This window comes from Ursus arctos, unplaced genomic scaffold (assembly GCF_023065955.2).
Source record: "Ursus arctos isolate Adak ecotype North America unplaced genomic scaffold, UrsArc2.0 scaffold_1, whole genome shotgun sequence".
In the NCBI taxonomy this organism is placed as follows: Eukaryota; Metazoa; Chordata; class Mammalia; order Carnivora; family Ursidae; genus Ursus; species Ursus arctos.
Genome location: NW_026622763.1, coordinates 45,395,562 through 45,410,130, shown reverse-complemented (window position 1 = coordinate 45,410,130; position 14,569 = coordinate 45,395,562). Strand labels below are relative to the sequence as shown.

At 37.0% G+C, this 14,569-nt stretch overlaps 1 protein-coding gene across 1 annotated transcript in view; it reads left to right on the top strand.

Annotated features, from left to right (window-relative positions):
* SLC38A11 (solute carrier family 38 member 11) overlaps positions 1-14,569 on the top strand; it is a 60,889-nt gene that overhangs the window by 37,304 nt on the left and 9,016 nt on the right. The window contains exons 10-11 of the mRNA XM_026492656.3: positions 1,398-1,510; positions 4,077-4,208. Coding sequence (XP_026348441.1) covers positions 1,398-1,510; positions 4,077-4,208 — 245 coding nt within the window. The remainder of the gene's footprint in view (positions 1-1,397; positions 1,511-4,076; positions 4,209-14,569) is intronic.

Here is a 14,569-nt window from a genome sequence, read left to right as displayed (position 1 = left end):
TTTTTAACCTAGCTATAATTCCCGAAAATGTACTTGGACTCAAGCTGGAATAAGGTGACATTGTTTCGTCAGGCCATTTCATTTTAGGCAAATCTGGTCTTACCTGTGCAAACTGCATGCTTCTTTTCTTTTCCCTTTTCGTAGATAAATTTCAGCTTGTGAGGCAGTAAAGAACTCGAGTTTGTTCTTGACATTCTCACTTTTTACTGAAGGTTAGTGAACAGGGACCTTCTGACCTCTTTTCTGAGTGATAGAACCTTTTTAGTCAACCTTGAAGCAGGTCTCTGCCTGGACTGCTTGTGGTTTAATCCCTTTCTGCCTAAAAGGGACCCTAGAAAGTAATGTACATTTGTTCCAATTGATAGGGGGAGGAGAGAAAAGTCATTAAAGTAAAGTCTTGGCAGAGGCGGGTCACTTACCTTTTTAATTAAAAAAAAAGGACTGAAGTATAGTTTTGTTTTCTTTTTAAACAGTGTGGTAGTGTGTGACTTTGATCTGATTTTTCTATTCAGTCTAACTGGGAAATGTGACCCAAATTTTAAAATGTAACCATGTTATATTTAGGAAATAAATTGGCCCAAATATTTTTTGTTTCAGTATTGGGAAATGACATGACTTCTGGGCCCTCATTAGATCCCTCTATTTCTTCATAGATGTCAGAGAAAATATAGTCTCTAAATAAGAATTGGTTCAAGGTGTGCATGGTCCATGTTTAGTTTGAAACTAATTAAAATATAATGCTTTTCCTCAGGAAAAAAACATATTTTCACAGCTTTAAGTCAATGCTCTTGCACTCGGGCTCATCAGATACCATGAAATGTGAATCCTCGCTGTGGCCCTGGGTCTGGGATTAAACCCTATAGCATGATATACAGGAAATTCAGCTCCCCAGATGCACTGGTCTACTCTTCCTTTCAGGATTGCCCTTGATCTAAGAATAACATTTCAAAAGGAAATCTGTTTATTTTAACAGACTTTTTTTTTTTTTAATAACGAAGTCATTTATTTATCAGAAACAAAGACCAGAAACAAGTTTATAAAGCTAGTGCACAAGAATTTAGGGAGTTGATTCAGGTGTCAGAAGACAATGGATCAAAGTATTTTTCAGAAGCTGATACAAATTTAAGGCAGATCTACTCAAAACAAACAATGAGAGTAAGAGAAAAACTGTCACTGATGAATTCATCTTCAAGTGGAACATGTGTAAGTTTTTATATCGGTCAATAATTATATAGTTATTGCAAGCAAAAAACTTGTATTTAGACTTGGCAGTCTATTCTATTAATTAAATGGAGTTTACGGAGCGCCACTTATATAATAAATATCCAATATCTGATTTGTTAGATATTTCTCTCAAATATTCAGTTGAAATAAATCTATTTCATATTATTCTCTAGGAGACTTATTTGAAAACTATTGCAGAAATGATGATTTGGTAACATTCGGAAGGTTCTGTTATGGAGTCACTGTCATTTTAACATACCCAATTGAATGCTTTGTGACTCGAGAGGTAAGCACAACTCCTTTCCAACATTTTACCTAGTCAATCCCTCTACTACATTTAATTTAGGAAGATTTGTAAGTAATTTAATTCTGCAAATTCACAAGTGCACGACAAGTCATATAATTTATAAAAGTTTCTTTTTCAACCAGCTTAAAGATACATTTATATTCAGATGTTTACAAGTCACTTTTTCAAAAGTTGGATTTGAAGATCATGTTTGGTGGTTTAGTTTATATTAGCATAAGTATAAATATTTATACAACTGCATTCCAAAATGAATGCCAGCCTTTAATAGAGCCAAACTAAGTTGTTTTTTCTTAAAAGCATTCTTACAAAGAAATTAAGTACTAAGTTTTAAAACACATTTTACAAAATCGTCCTTTTGCTAAGACGTTTTATACGTCAATGTGTAGTAAAGGCAACCAAAGTTGCCTTTAACAGATCTCGATCACTTTTGTTATTTTGAAAAAACTAAAATGTCTTATTGTCTTTGGAAAACGAAAATTCAATTTAAACACTAGTTTTACAGATATATTTCATTTATAGATTTGTACAAATATATTTATATTTTTACACCACGTAAAATAATAGAGGTAGTATATTACATATGTATGTATTTGTGAGGTATTTGTACCATATGTATGGATTTGTGAAGGACGATTAAGTGAAAAAGAACTCATTGTTTTTGTGTAAAGCTGGATAATACGGCTTGTCAGGAATCCCCTATACAGTCAGCAAAAAATCCACTGTAGCAGTCAGCAGAAAAACACGATCCTGCTCCACAGTGGTTCTTTTCAGCAATCACACTGAAAAGGGCTTAGTTTTAGGATCTATTCCTAGAGGCTGTTTACACAGTGCACCATGTGAATGCGTCTAATGTGTGAAGTGAAACGCCTACAGAGCTTGAAATACGCTAATCCGCTGGCTTCTAGAGGAAGACCTATGCTTACCTTATGCCAGTTTGGGGGGTAAGAAACTGCTCTGGGAAATGGAATAAGGAAATGTTCAGCACTATGTATATCCTTTACAATTAGCACTTGTCCTCGTTTACAAATGTGTCACTCACAGGCCAGTTCTCCACCTTGAGTATAAGGGAGAAGTAGAGTAAACTTAACTTGAGGAAGATTTTTGAAATCTAAGAACCCTTAAAAATTTTTGCTCTTGTTGGATGCAGGAAATGGTTTTATTTTAGCTTCTGCCCAGTACTTGGGTTCAAATCTGATCTGTGGATCAGTGGTGACAGATGGTACATTCTCATGTGGTTTCTGGTGAACTGCTTGTGGACCATCTGAGTCATTCCACCTGCACAGCTTATGTCTTTAGTCCTTAGAACTTGTTTCCTCTCTAGCTGCCGTGACAGAAAGATAGAACTAAATCAAGATCTCTGCCATGGCAACACATACTAGGCAGAGGAACCGCAAATATACTTCACTCATTCACTTCTTTTTTCTCTCCATTCTACACACACGTACACACACACACACACACACACACGCAGTTAGCATAAACACAGTCAGAGCCATCTCTACTCATAGGTAGAGTAATCAGCCACATACAAGAGTGCCAAAAATCCTGTCCGTACCTCTGATGAATATCTCTCACTAGTTTGCCATACTCAGTGATTTTTCTACTATTATAATCATATATTAGAAACTTCTATAAGAATGAATTTTAAATATTTGAAAAACATCACCAATTGTAAAACCATAAATGAGTAAACGTTATTAATATTCCTGGTAATTATTAGCAGGGTTATGGCAGTGTCCAGTCTGTGAGGAATGTTACTTATCTAGGAATATTAGATAGATAACAGCTTGGAGGGTTGGCTTCATTAAGGTCCTCCAGCATCTGACCTTCTACCATTTCCAACTCTTGCCTCAGGGTTCTCTTGTACAGAGTCAACCCTATTCAGATTGTCTCCTTCTTGTCTTCCACAGGTATCTTTCCTGTTCGTTCCTCTTTTGCTCTTTTCACACTGTTGCCTCAGTCTCTAATTCTGCTGTAAATACTACCCATGTTTCAAACCCTACCTCAAGCCAAGGTAGGACAAGGATATTTCAGGATTGCTATAAAGCTGATTACTCTAAGAAGGATGGATCTAAGTAACTAAAGCTCCTTCTAGTTCTAAATTCTATTTGATCTTTTTTATCCAGTCATAAATTGATTATTTGTTTTCTCTCCAATCTCTTCTCATTCAAATAATCTAAATAGCATCCATAGTTTCTGTTAGTGGCAACCTTGTTGGACTCAAATACTTTATAAGGTAACTTCCCAAGATCTTTCTTACACTTGAGAAATATGTTTTTTCACACATAATATGCCATGTTTTGGGTCTGTAATATAATCTACCACCTGCCTAATAATTAAGTGAAGAATACTTGTTATTGAAATGCGTGTTTGTCTATGTGTAAGTACTTTGAAAAAGACAGGACATTCATATGGTTTAAGATTTGATTGATTGCCTTACTGGTAGTGTTTTATATAGTCCTAAGTGCTATAATATGATATACTTTTTTAATAAGTCCTGCATGTCTCTGAGAATCCCTCTCTAAATAATGTGTTTATTTGACAGGTAATTGCCAATGTGTTTTTTGGTGGGAATCTTCCATTGGTCTTCCACATTATTATAACAGTGGTTATCATTATTGTAGCCATGGTTACATCATTGCTGATTGACTGCCTTGGAAAAGTTTTAGAACTCAATGTAAGTACATTTAAAGATTTACACCTTCCATTCTAAAAATCCCTTTAAAGATAATGTTTACATTTAATGAAGGATGTATTTTCCGTGACAAAGGTATCAGTTTCTGAATTGGAATGAAAATGTGTTTGTTATAATAAATATTACAATGATGATTTTGTGTACTTTATAAGACTATATACTTTTAGAGCAGTGGCTCTCCAATGGGGAAGATTTTGCCCCTCTTCACCCAGGGAACATTTTTGGTTGTCACAGGTGGATAGGTGGGTGCTACTGGCATCTATTGGGAAAGTCTGGGGATGCTGCTGAAGTCCCCACAATGCACAGGACAGCCCCCATCATAAAGAATTATCCAATCTAAAATGTTTTCAGTAGTGCTCAGGTTGAGACACCCTGGTTTGGAGCACTTTTTCATATTTTATTTTCTATAATACATAAATATTACTAAAAATAACTATTAGGTGGATCTGGAAGTTGCTGCATAAAAATAGGTCTAGAGGGATTCATTAAATATGTGTGAATGAAGAGAATTATATCCATACCCCACATTCACTTACCACAGCCCAAGTTCTTTTTCTTTAAAATATTTTGTTTCCCTTTCTAGACCTTTCCCTCATAATCTCTATTGCTCTCTCCCAAGTCTATGTCCTCATGATATCACATCTGAATTAATACTGGCTTTTTATTTCAACTAGCACATATATAAGTTCTGCTTCTAGTTTATCAAGACAATGCTTAAAAATCTCTACTTTCCTACCAGAGCAAGCATAAACTCTGTTGCCTCTATAATCTGACCCCACGCCTTCTATGGAAAGTTATTTACCATTTACTTTCCACCTTTAGCTCTAGTCAATCTTATTTTTGGCCAATGAGTAAGCTGTATTAATCCTTTCTTTTATCCTTTGGCTTATGTTTATTCTTTCGTAATTCTTATTTTCTTTTCATTTCTGTCCAAATCTTACAAAGATTTAAGGTCTAGTGCAACTTCTAACTCATTTATTTGTTGATCAAATATATATTATTACTATATAATTGAGATACAATGATGGGAAGAAATCAGAAAGGATCCATGCTTTCATGGAGAATACAATCTCACAAATAAACATGAAAAGTTCAGCTGCTATGTAAATCAAGAAGAAGAGAAAGAAAAGAGATGGATTCCCAAAAGGCATCTATGAGAAAAGATTAACAGGATTTGGTGACAAAGGGGGTTTGAGGGACACATCAAGAATGGCTCCTTGGTTCTACTTTGTGGAGCTGGGACAATGATGCCATCTGGTGAGAAATGAATAGAAATGGTTCTACCACTTTAGAGTCATTAATCTTCCTCTTCTACAATCCTTATGGAATTTCTACTCAGAATCCCACCACTCAGGATTTATTAATTATGCACCACAGGAAGGGCAGATTTTTACAGATGGGATCCCAAGTCATTAATTACTCACTCCATTGACAGTTGAGGGATAGGTGAAGATCTCATTGCCTGTGCCCAAGACACTACTCCCTCCAGAGGCCACCTGGATTTGAAGTTCCAGACAAAAGCAGATTCAGTCAGTAATTCATTCTTGGGGATGTTCTTGTAGCAGGGAATATGAAGACTAGGGAGTAGGCAGCATCCCCAAACCACTGAAGCCTGCGGAATTATCTATTCCACCAGCAATGGACAGAAAGCTCATAGGAGAGATGCATAAATATGAAAGGCAACTTTCACCTACTTCTCAGTTTTGCATAGACCAAAGGCTAGAAGGTTCATACAAAATCATGTCACATTCCAACCTTGATCTATGTAAGTGGATGACTGCTACCTAAATGCACTAGCTTGATTTATGTATTGTTATCATGTATCATGTACTGTTTGGACTGTCCATAAGCTTGCCTTCCCCATGAAAGAGTAAGTTCTTTGAAGATAAGAATGATATTTAGCTGCCTCTTCCATCCTCCACAGTATATGACATAGTGCTAAAAACACAGTGCTCAAATTACTGCATGGGCAATTGCCCCTTGGGACCACAGATCAGGAACTGTGACTACAAATGTTCCTGGACATAAAAGACATCCTTTAGTGTAGCACCGGGATATTAAGTGTTACCAAAAATTGATGGCATTGACAGTGCTTTCATCTGTGCTGAGGTATGATCAACATAATGATTCATAGATTTGTTATTTCTTACTTTGTTAAATGTCTCATTTGAGTTCACATTTATTGCGTGTCTTTTTAATATTGTAGAATTTTGATATGAAAACTTTTTTATCAACTGTCTGATAGCTCATCACATGTTGATAGCCTAACAATTTTTATTCCCTTTCAGTTAAGCAAGCACATACATATTGCTTATTTTTTTGTAATGATATATTTTTGTAAATATTACCATAACTTTCTGTTAATTCCTTATCTCTCTGACACTTGCACAACAAAATTGTAAGTACTTAATTACATTAAATATTCCCTATTGTATTTATGTTAAAATTTTTGTGGTTAAGACAGAATTCTAGTATTATAGAATAATAAAGGAAGAATGTTGGGTGAGTGTCTGTTATAAAGTCAACATCTGAGCTGGTTGTGGAGGACTATTTTTAAAAATTTAAAACATGGGGCGCCTGGATGGCACAGCAGTTAAGCCTCTGCCTTCGGCTCAGGGCATGATCCCGGTGTTATGGGATCGAGCCCCACATAGGGCTCCTCCGCTATGAGCCTGCTTCTTCCTCTCCCACTCCCCCTGCTTGTGTTCCCTCTCTTGCTGGCTGTTTCTATCTCTGTCGAATAAATAAATAAAATCTTTTAAAAAAAATTTAAAACATGATTCTATATCCTTAGATATTTTTAAAACCTGCTTATATAATATTCATTAAAAGACAATTAAAAAAGAGATTTAAAGTTGTCTGTTACAATCAAATAACCCAAAACAATTACACTAGGTTTAGAGAAGTGAGCCCATAATTATGAATGAAGGGGGAGAGATTACAACTAACACCAAGGAAATAGAAACAACCATTAGAAACTATTATCAACCACTATACACCAATAAATTAAACAACCTGGAAGAAATGGACGCCTTCCTGTAAACCTTTAAACTACCAAGACTGAAACAGGAAGAAATTGATTATCTAAACAGACCAATTAATCGTGAAGAGATTGAAGTAGTGATCAAAAACCTCCCAAAAAACAAGAGTCCAGGGCCTGATGGGTTCCTTGGGGGAATTCTACCAAACATTCAAAGAAGAAATAATACCTATTCTCCTGAAGCTGTTTCCAAAAATAGAAACAGAAGGAAAACTACCAAATTCATTTTATGAGGCCAGTATTACCTTGATCCCCAAACCAGGCAAAGACCCCATCAAAAAGGAGAATCACAGACCAATATCCCTGATGAATATGGATGCCAAAATTCTCAGCAAGATCCCAGCTAATAGGATCCTACAGTACATTAAAAGGACTATGCATCACAACCAAATGGGATTCATCCCTGGGATGCAAGGGTGGTTCAACATTCACAAATCAATCAGTGTGATAGATCACAATAAGTGAAGAGACAAGAACCATATGATCCTCTCAATTGATGCAGAAAAATCATTTGACAAAATACAGCATCCATTCCTGATTAAAACCCTTCAGAGTGTAGGGATAGAGGGTATATTCCTCAATTTCATAAAAAACCATCTATGAAAAGCCTACAGCGAATATCATTCTTAATGCGGAAAAGCTGAGAGCCTTTCCCTTAAGATCAGGAACACTACAAGGATGCCCACTCTCAACGTTATTGTTCAACATAGTACTAGAAGTCCTAGCAACAGCAATCGGACAACAAAAAAGAATAAAAGGTATTCAAATCAGCAAAGAAGTCAAACTCTTTCTCTTCGCAGATGACACGATACTTTACATGGAAAATCCAAAAGACTCCACCCCCAAATTACTAGAACTCATAGAAAAATTCAGTAATGTGGCAGGATGCAAAATCAATGCTCAGAAATCAGTTGCATTTCTATACACTAACAATGAGACTGAAGAAAGAGAAATTAGGGAATCGATTCCATTTACAATAGCGCCAAAAACCATAAGATATCTCCGAATAAACTTAACCAGAGAGGTAAAGGATCTATACTCTAGAAACTACAAAACACTGATAAAAAAAACATTGAAGAAGACACAAAAAGATGGAAAAACATTCCATGCTCTGGATCGGAAGAATAAACATAGTTAAAATGTCTATGCTACCCAGAGCAATCTACACTTTCAATGCCATCCAGATCAAAATACTAATGACATTTTTCAAAGTACTGGAACAAACAATCCTAAAATTTGTGTGGAACCAGAAAAGATCCTGAATCACCAAGGAAATGTTGAAAAAGAAAAACAAAGGTGGGGGCATCACTTTGCCTGATTTCAAGCTATACTACAAAGTTGTGGTCACAAAGACAGCATGGTACTGGCACAAAAACAGACACATAGACCAATGGAACAGAATACAGACTCCAGAAATGGACCCTCGACTCTATGGTCAACTAATCTTTGATAAAGCAGGAAAATCATCCAGTGGAAAAAAAGATAGTATCTTCAATAAATGGTGCTGGGAAAATTGGACAGCTATATACAGAAGAATAAAACTTGACCACTCTCTCACACCATACACAAAGATAAACTCCAAATGGATAAAGACCTCGATGTGAGACAGGAATCCATCAAAATCCTGGAGGAGAACATAGGCAGCAACCTCTATGACATCAGCCACAGCAAGTTCTTTCGCGACACATCTCCAAAGGCAAGAGAAACAAAAGAAAAAATGAACTTGTGGGACTTCATCAAGATAAAAAGCTTCTGCACAGCCAAGGAAACATCAAAAAAACTAAGAGGCAGCCCACGAATGGGAGAAGATATTTGCAAATGACACTACAGATAAAAGGCTGGTATCCAAGATCTATAAAGAACTTCTCAAACTCAATATAAAAGAAACAAATAATCAAATCAAAAAATGGGCAGAAGATATGAACAGACACTTTTCCAATGAAGACATACAAATGGCTAACAGACACATGAAAAAATGTTCAATATCATTAGCCATCAGGGAAATTCAAATCAAAACCACATTGAGATACCACCTTATGCCAGTTAGAATGGCAAAAATGGACAAGGCAAGAAACAACAATTGCTGGAGAGGATGTGGAGAAAGGGGAACCCTCTTACACTGTTGGTGGGAATGCAAGTTGGTACAGCCACTTTGGAAAACAGTATAGAGGTCCCACAAATTTAAAAATTGAGCTACCCTATGACCCATCAATTGCACTACTTTTACCCCAAAGGTATTTACCCCAAAGATACAGACGTAGTGAAGAGAAGGGCCATATGCACCCCAATGTTCATAGCAGCATTGTCCACAATAGCTAGACTGTGGAAGGAGCCGAGATGCCCTTCAACAGGCGAATGGATAAAGAAGCTGTGGTCCATATATACAATGGAATATTACTCAGCCATCAGAAAGAAAGATTACCCAACATTTGCATCAACATGGATGGGACTGGAGGAGATCATGCTAAGTGAAATAAGTCAACCAGAGAAAGACAATTACCATATGGTTTCACTCATTTGTGGAACATAAGGAATAGCAGGGAGTTCAGTAGGAGAAGGAAGGGAAGAATGAGGGGGGGTGGTAAAAAGAAGGGGAAATGAACCACGAGAGACTATGGACTCTGGGAAACAAACTGAGGATTTTAGAGGGGAGGAGGGTGAGGGGATGGGCTAGCCCAGTGATGGGTATTAAGGAGGGCAAGTATTGCATGGAACACTGGGTGTTATATACAAACAATGAATCAGGGAGCACTACATCAAAAACTAATGATGTACTGTATGGTGACTAACATATCATAATAAAATAAAAAAAAAAGTGAGTCCATAACTATATGGTCAATTAATCATTGGCAAAGCAGAAAGAATATGCAACAGGAAAAGACAGTCTCTTCAACAAATGGTTTTGGGAAAACTGGATAACAACATGCAAAAGAATAAAACTGGACTTTCTTACACCCAACACAAAAATAAATTCAAAATGGATTAAAGACCGAAATGTGAGACTTGACACTATAAAAATCTTATGGGAGAACACAGGCAGCAGTAACCCATTTGACATCAGCCATAGCAACTTCTTGCTACATATGTCTCCTGAGGCAAGGGAAACAAAAGTAAAAATAACCTATTGGGACTACATCAAAATAAAAAGTTTCTGCACATAGATGAAAACAACCAACAACACTAAAAGGCAACCTATGGAATGAGAGAAGATATTTGCAAATGACATCTGATAAAGGGTCAATATCCAAAATATATAAAGAACTTAACAAACTCAACACCCCAAAAATGAATAATCCAATTAAAAAATGGGCAGAAGACATCCAGATGGCCAACGGACACATGAAAAGATGCTCAACATCACTCATCATCAGGAAAATACAAATCAAGACTACAATGAGATGTCACCTCACACCTATCAGAATGGCTAAAATTAACAACACAAGAAACAATAGATGTTGGCAAGAATGTGAAGAAAGGGGAATTCTATTGCACTGCTGGTGGGAATCCAAACTGGTGCACTCATTCTGGAAAACAGTGTGGAGTTTCCTCAAAAAGTTAAAAATAGAACTATCCTATGACCCAGCAATTGCACTACTAGTCATTTACCCAAAGAATACAAAAATACCAATTCAAATGTTTATAGCAGCATTCTCTACAATAACTAAATTATGTAAACAGCCTAAATGTCCATCGAGTGATGAATGCATAAAGAAGATGTGGCACACATACAAAATGGAATATTACTCTGTCTTAAAAAAGAATGAAATCTTGCCATTTGCAACAACATGAATGGAGCTAGAGAGTATTGTGCTAAGTGAAATAAGTCAGAGAAAGACAAATACCATATGATTTCACTCATATGTGGAATTTAGGAAACAAACAAGCAAAGGGGGAAAAAAGAGAGGGAGGCAAGCCAAGAAACAGACTCTTAACTATAGAGAACAAACTGATGGTTATGAGAGGGAAGGTAGGTGGGGGATGGGTTATGCAGGTGATGGGGATTAAGGAGAGCACCTGTGATAAGCACCAGGTATTGCATGGAAATGCTGAATCACTAAGGGCATTTTGTGAGAATGTAATAAAATACAGGATCTCCATTCTTTTACAGATCACCTGAGCGTATGTTTTTCCAATGAACAAAAGTCTTCTGGCATTCACAACAACATATTCAGGTCTTTACTCAACTCCCTTTGTGTGGACATTTGTCAAGTTTAATACAGCAAGATGAGGCATCATTTCTCTCAGTAACTAATGTAGGCCGGATCATGTAACACGTTAGAAGTACTTAAAGCATGCTATGTTCCACTTCAGAATGACAGTATGAGCTAACATGTATTGCTTACTCTGTGCCAAGTGTTTTGCATGTGTTATCTTCCTTAATCTGTATTAGTTTTGCAGATGAAGAAACTGAGGCACAGAGTGATTAAATAGTTCAAACTAGCTGTAAGTGGCAGAATCAAGATTTGAACACAGGCTTTCAGCCCCTATAGCCCACATTTTTAATTATTATGCTAGCCTAAGGTTTCCTAAATAGAAGGCTTTAAATTATGTAAAATAAGTAGGTTCATTTCTCTATCCAATTTTTTAAATGTTTTTTTATTATATTATGTTAGTCACCATAAAATACATTCCTGGTTTTTGATGTAAAGTTCGATGATTCATTAGTTGCGTATCACACCCAGTGCACCATGCAATACGTGCCCTCCTTACTACCCATCACCAGCCTATCCCATTCCTCCACCCCCCTCCCCTCTGAAGCCCTCAGTTTGTTTCTCAGAGTCCATAGTCTCTCATGCTTCATTCCCCCTTCTGATTACCCCTCCTTTCTTTATCCCTTTCTTCCCCTACCGATCATCCTAGTTCTTATGTTCCATAGATGAGAGAAATCATATGATAATTGTCTTTCTCTGCTTGACTTATTTCACTTAGCATTATCTCCTCCAGTGCCGTCCATGTCGCAACAAATGTTGAGAACTTGTTCTTTCTGATAGCTGAGTAATATTCCATTGTATATATGGACCACCAACTTCTTAATCCAGTCATCTGTTGAAGGGCATTTCTGTTCCTTCCACGATTTAGCTATTGTGGACAATGCTGCTATGAACATTGGGGTGCATATGGCCCTTCTCTTCACTACGTCTGTATCTTTGGGGTAAATACCCAATAGTGCAATGGCTGGGTCATAGGGTAGCTCAATTTTTAACTTTTTAAGGGACCTCCACACTGTTTTCCAGAGTGGCTGTACCAACTTGCATTCCCACCAACAGTGTAGGAGGGATCCCATTTCTCCACATCCTCTCCAGCAATTGTTGTTTCTTGCCTTGTCAATTTTTGCCATTCTAACTGGTATAAGGTGGTATCTTAGTGTGGTTTTGATTTGAATTTCCCTGATGGCTAATGATGTTGAACATTTTTTCATGTGTCTGTTAGCCATTTGTATGTCATCATTGGAAAAGTGTCTGTTCATATCTTCTGCCCATTTTATGATTTGTTTATTTGTTTCTCGTGTATTGAGTTTGAGAAGTTCTTTGTAGATCTTGGACGCCAGTCTTTTATCTGTAGTGTCATTTGCAAATATCTTCTCCCGTTCCGTGGGCTGCCTCTTAGTTTTTTTGACTGTTTCCTTGCCTGTGCAGAAGCTTTTTATCTTGATGAAGTCACACAAGTTCATTTTATCTTTTGTTTCTCTTGCCTTTGGAGATGTGTCATGAAAAAGGTTGCGTTGGCTGATGTCGTAGAGGTTGCTGCCTATGTTCTCCTCCAGGATTTTGATGGATTCCTGTCTCACATCAAGGTCTTTCATCCATTTAGAGTTTATCTTTGTGTATGGTGTGAGAGAGTGGTCAAGTTTCATTCTTTTGCATGTAGCTGTCCAATTTTCCCAGCACCATTTATTGAAGAGACTGTCTTTTTTCCACCGGATGTTTTTTCCTGCTTTATCAAAGATTAGTTGCCCAAAGAGCCAAGGGTCCATTTCTGGGTTCTCTATTCTGTTCCATTGGTCTATGTGTCTGTTTTTGTGCCAGTACCATGCTGTCTTTGTGATCACAGCTTTGTAGTACAGCTCGAAATCTGGCATTGTGATGCCCCCAGCTTTGTTTTTCCTTTTCAACAGTTCCTTGGAGATTCGGGGCCTTTTCTGGTTCCATACAAATTTAAGGACTATTTGCTCCAGTTCTTTGAAAAATGTCATCGGTATTTTGATCGGGATAGCATTGAAAGTGTAGATTGCTCTGGGTAGCATGGACATTTTAACTATGTTAATTCTTCCGATCCATGAGCATGGAATATTTTTCCATCTTTTTGTGTCTTCCTCAATGTCTTTCAAGAGTGATTTATAGTTTCTAGAATATAGGTCCTTTACGTCTCTGGTTAAGTTAATTCCAAGGTAACGTATGGTTTTTGGTGTTATTGTAAATGGGATGGATTCCCTAATCTCTCTTTCTTCAGTCTCATTATTCGTGTATAGAAATGCAACTGATTTCTGAGCATTGATTTTGTATCCCGGCACATAACTGAATTGCTCTATAACTTCTAATAGTTTGGGAGTGGATTTCTCTTTGGGTTTTCCATATAGAGTATCATGTCGTCTGCGAATAGAGACAGTTTGACTTCTTCTTTGCCGATTTGGATACCTTTGATCCCTTTTTGTTGTCTGGTTGCTGTTGCAAGGACTTCTAGTACTATGTTGAATAGTAGTGGCGAGAGTGGGCATCCTTGTCGTGTTCCTGATCTTAAGGAAAAGGCTTCCAGCTTTTCCTCATTGAGAATGATATTTGCTGTAGGCTTTTCATAAATGGTTTTTATGAGATTGAGGAATGTACCCTCTATCCCTACACTCTGAAGGGTTTTAATCAGGAAAGGATGCTGTATTTTGTCAAATGCTTTTTCTGCATCTATTGAGAGGATCATATGGTTCCTGAGTCTTTTCTTGTTGATATGATCTATCACGCTGATCGATGTGAATGTCGAACCATGCTTGCATCCCAGGTATGAATCCCACTTGATCATGATGGATAATCCTTTTAATGTACTGTTGGATTCTGTTAGCCAGGATCTTGTTGAGGATTTTGGCATCCATATTCATTAGGGAAATCAGTCTGTAATTCTCCTTTTTGATGGGGTTTTTGCCTGGTTTGGGGATCAAGGTAATATTGGCCTCATAGAATGAGTTTGGTAGCTTTCCTTCTGTTTCTATTTTTTGAAATGGCTTTAGGAGAATAGGTATTATTTCTTCTTTGAATGTTTGGTAGAATTCCCCAGGAAAACCGTCCGGGCCTGGAGTTTTGTTTTTTGGAAGGTT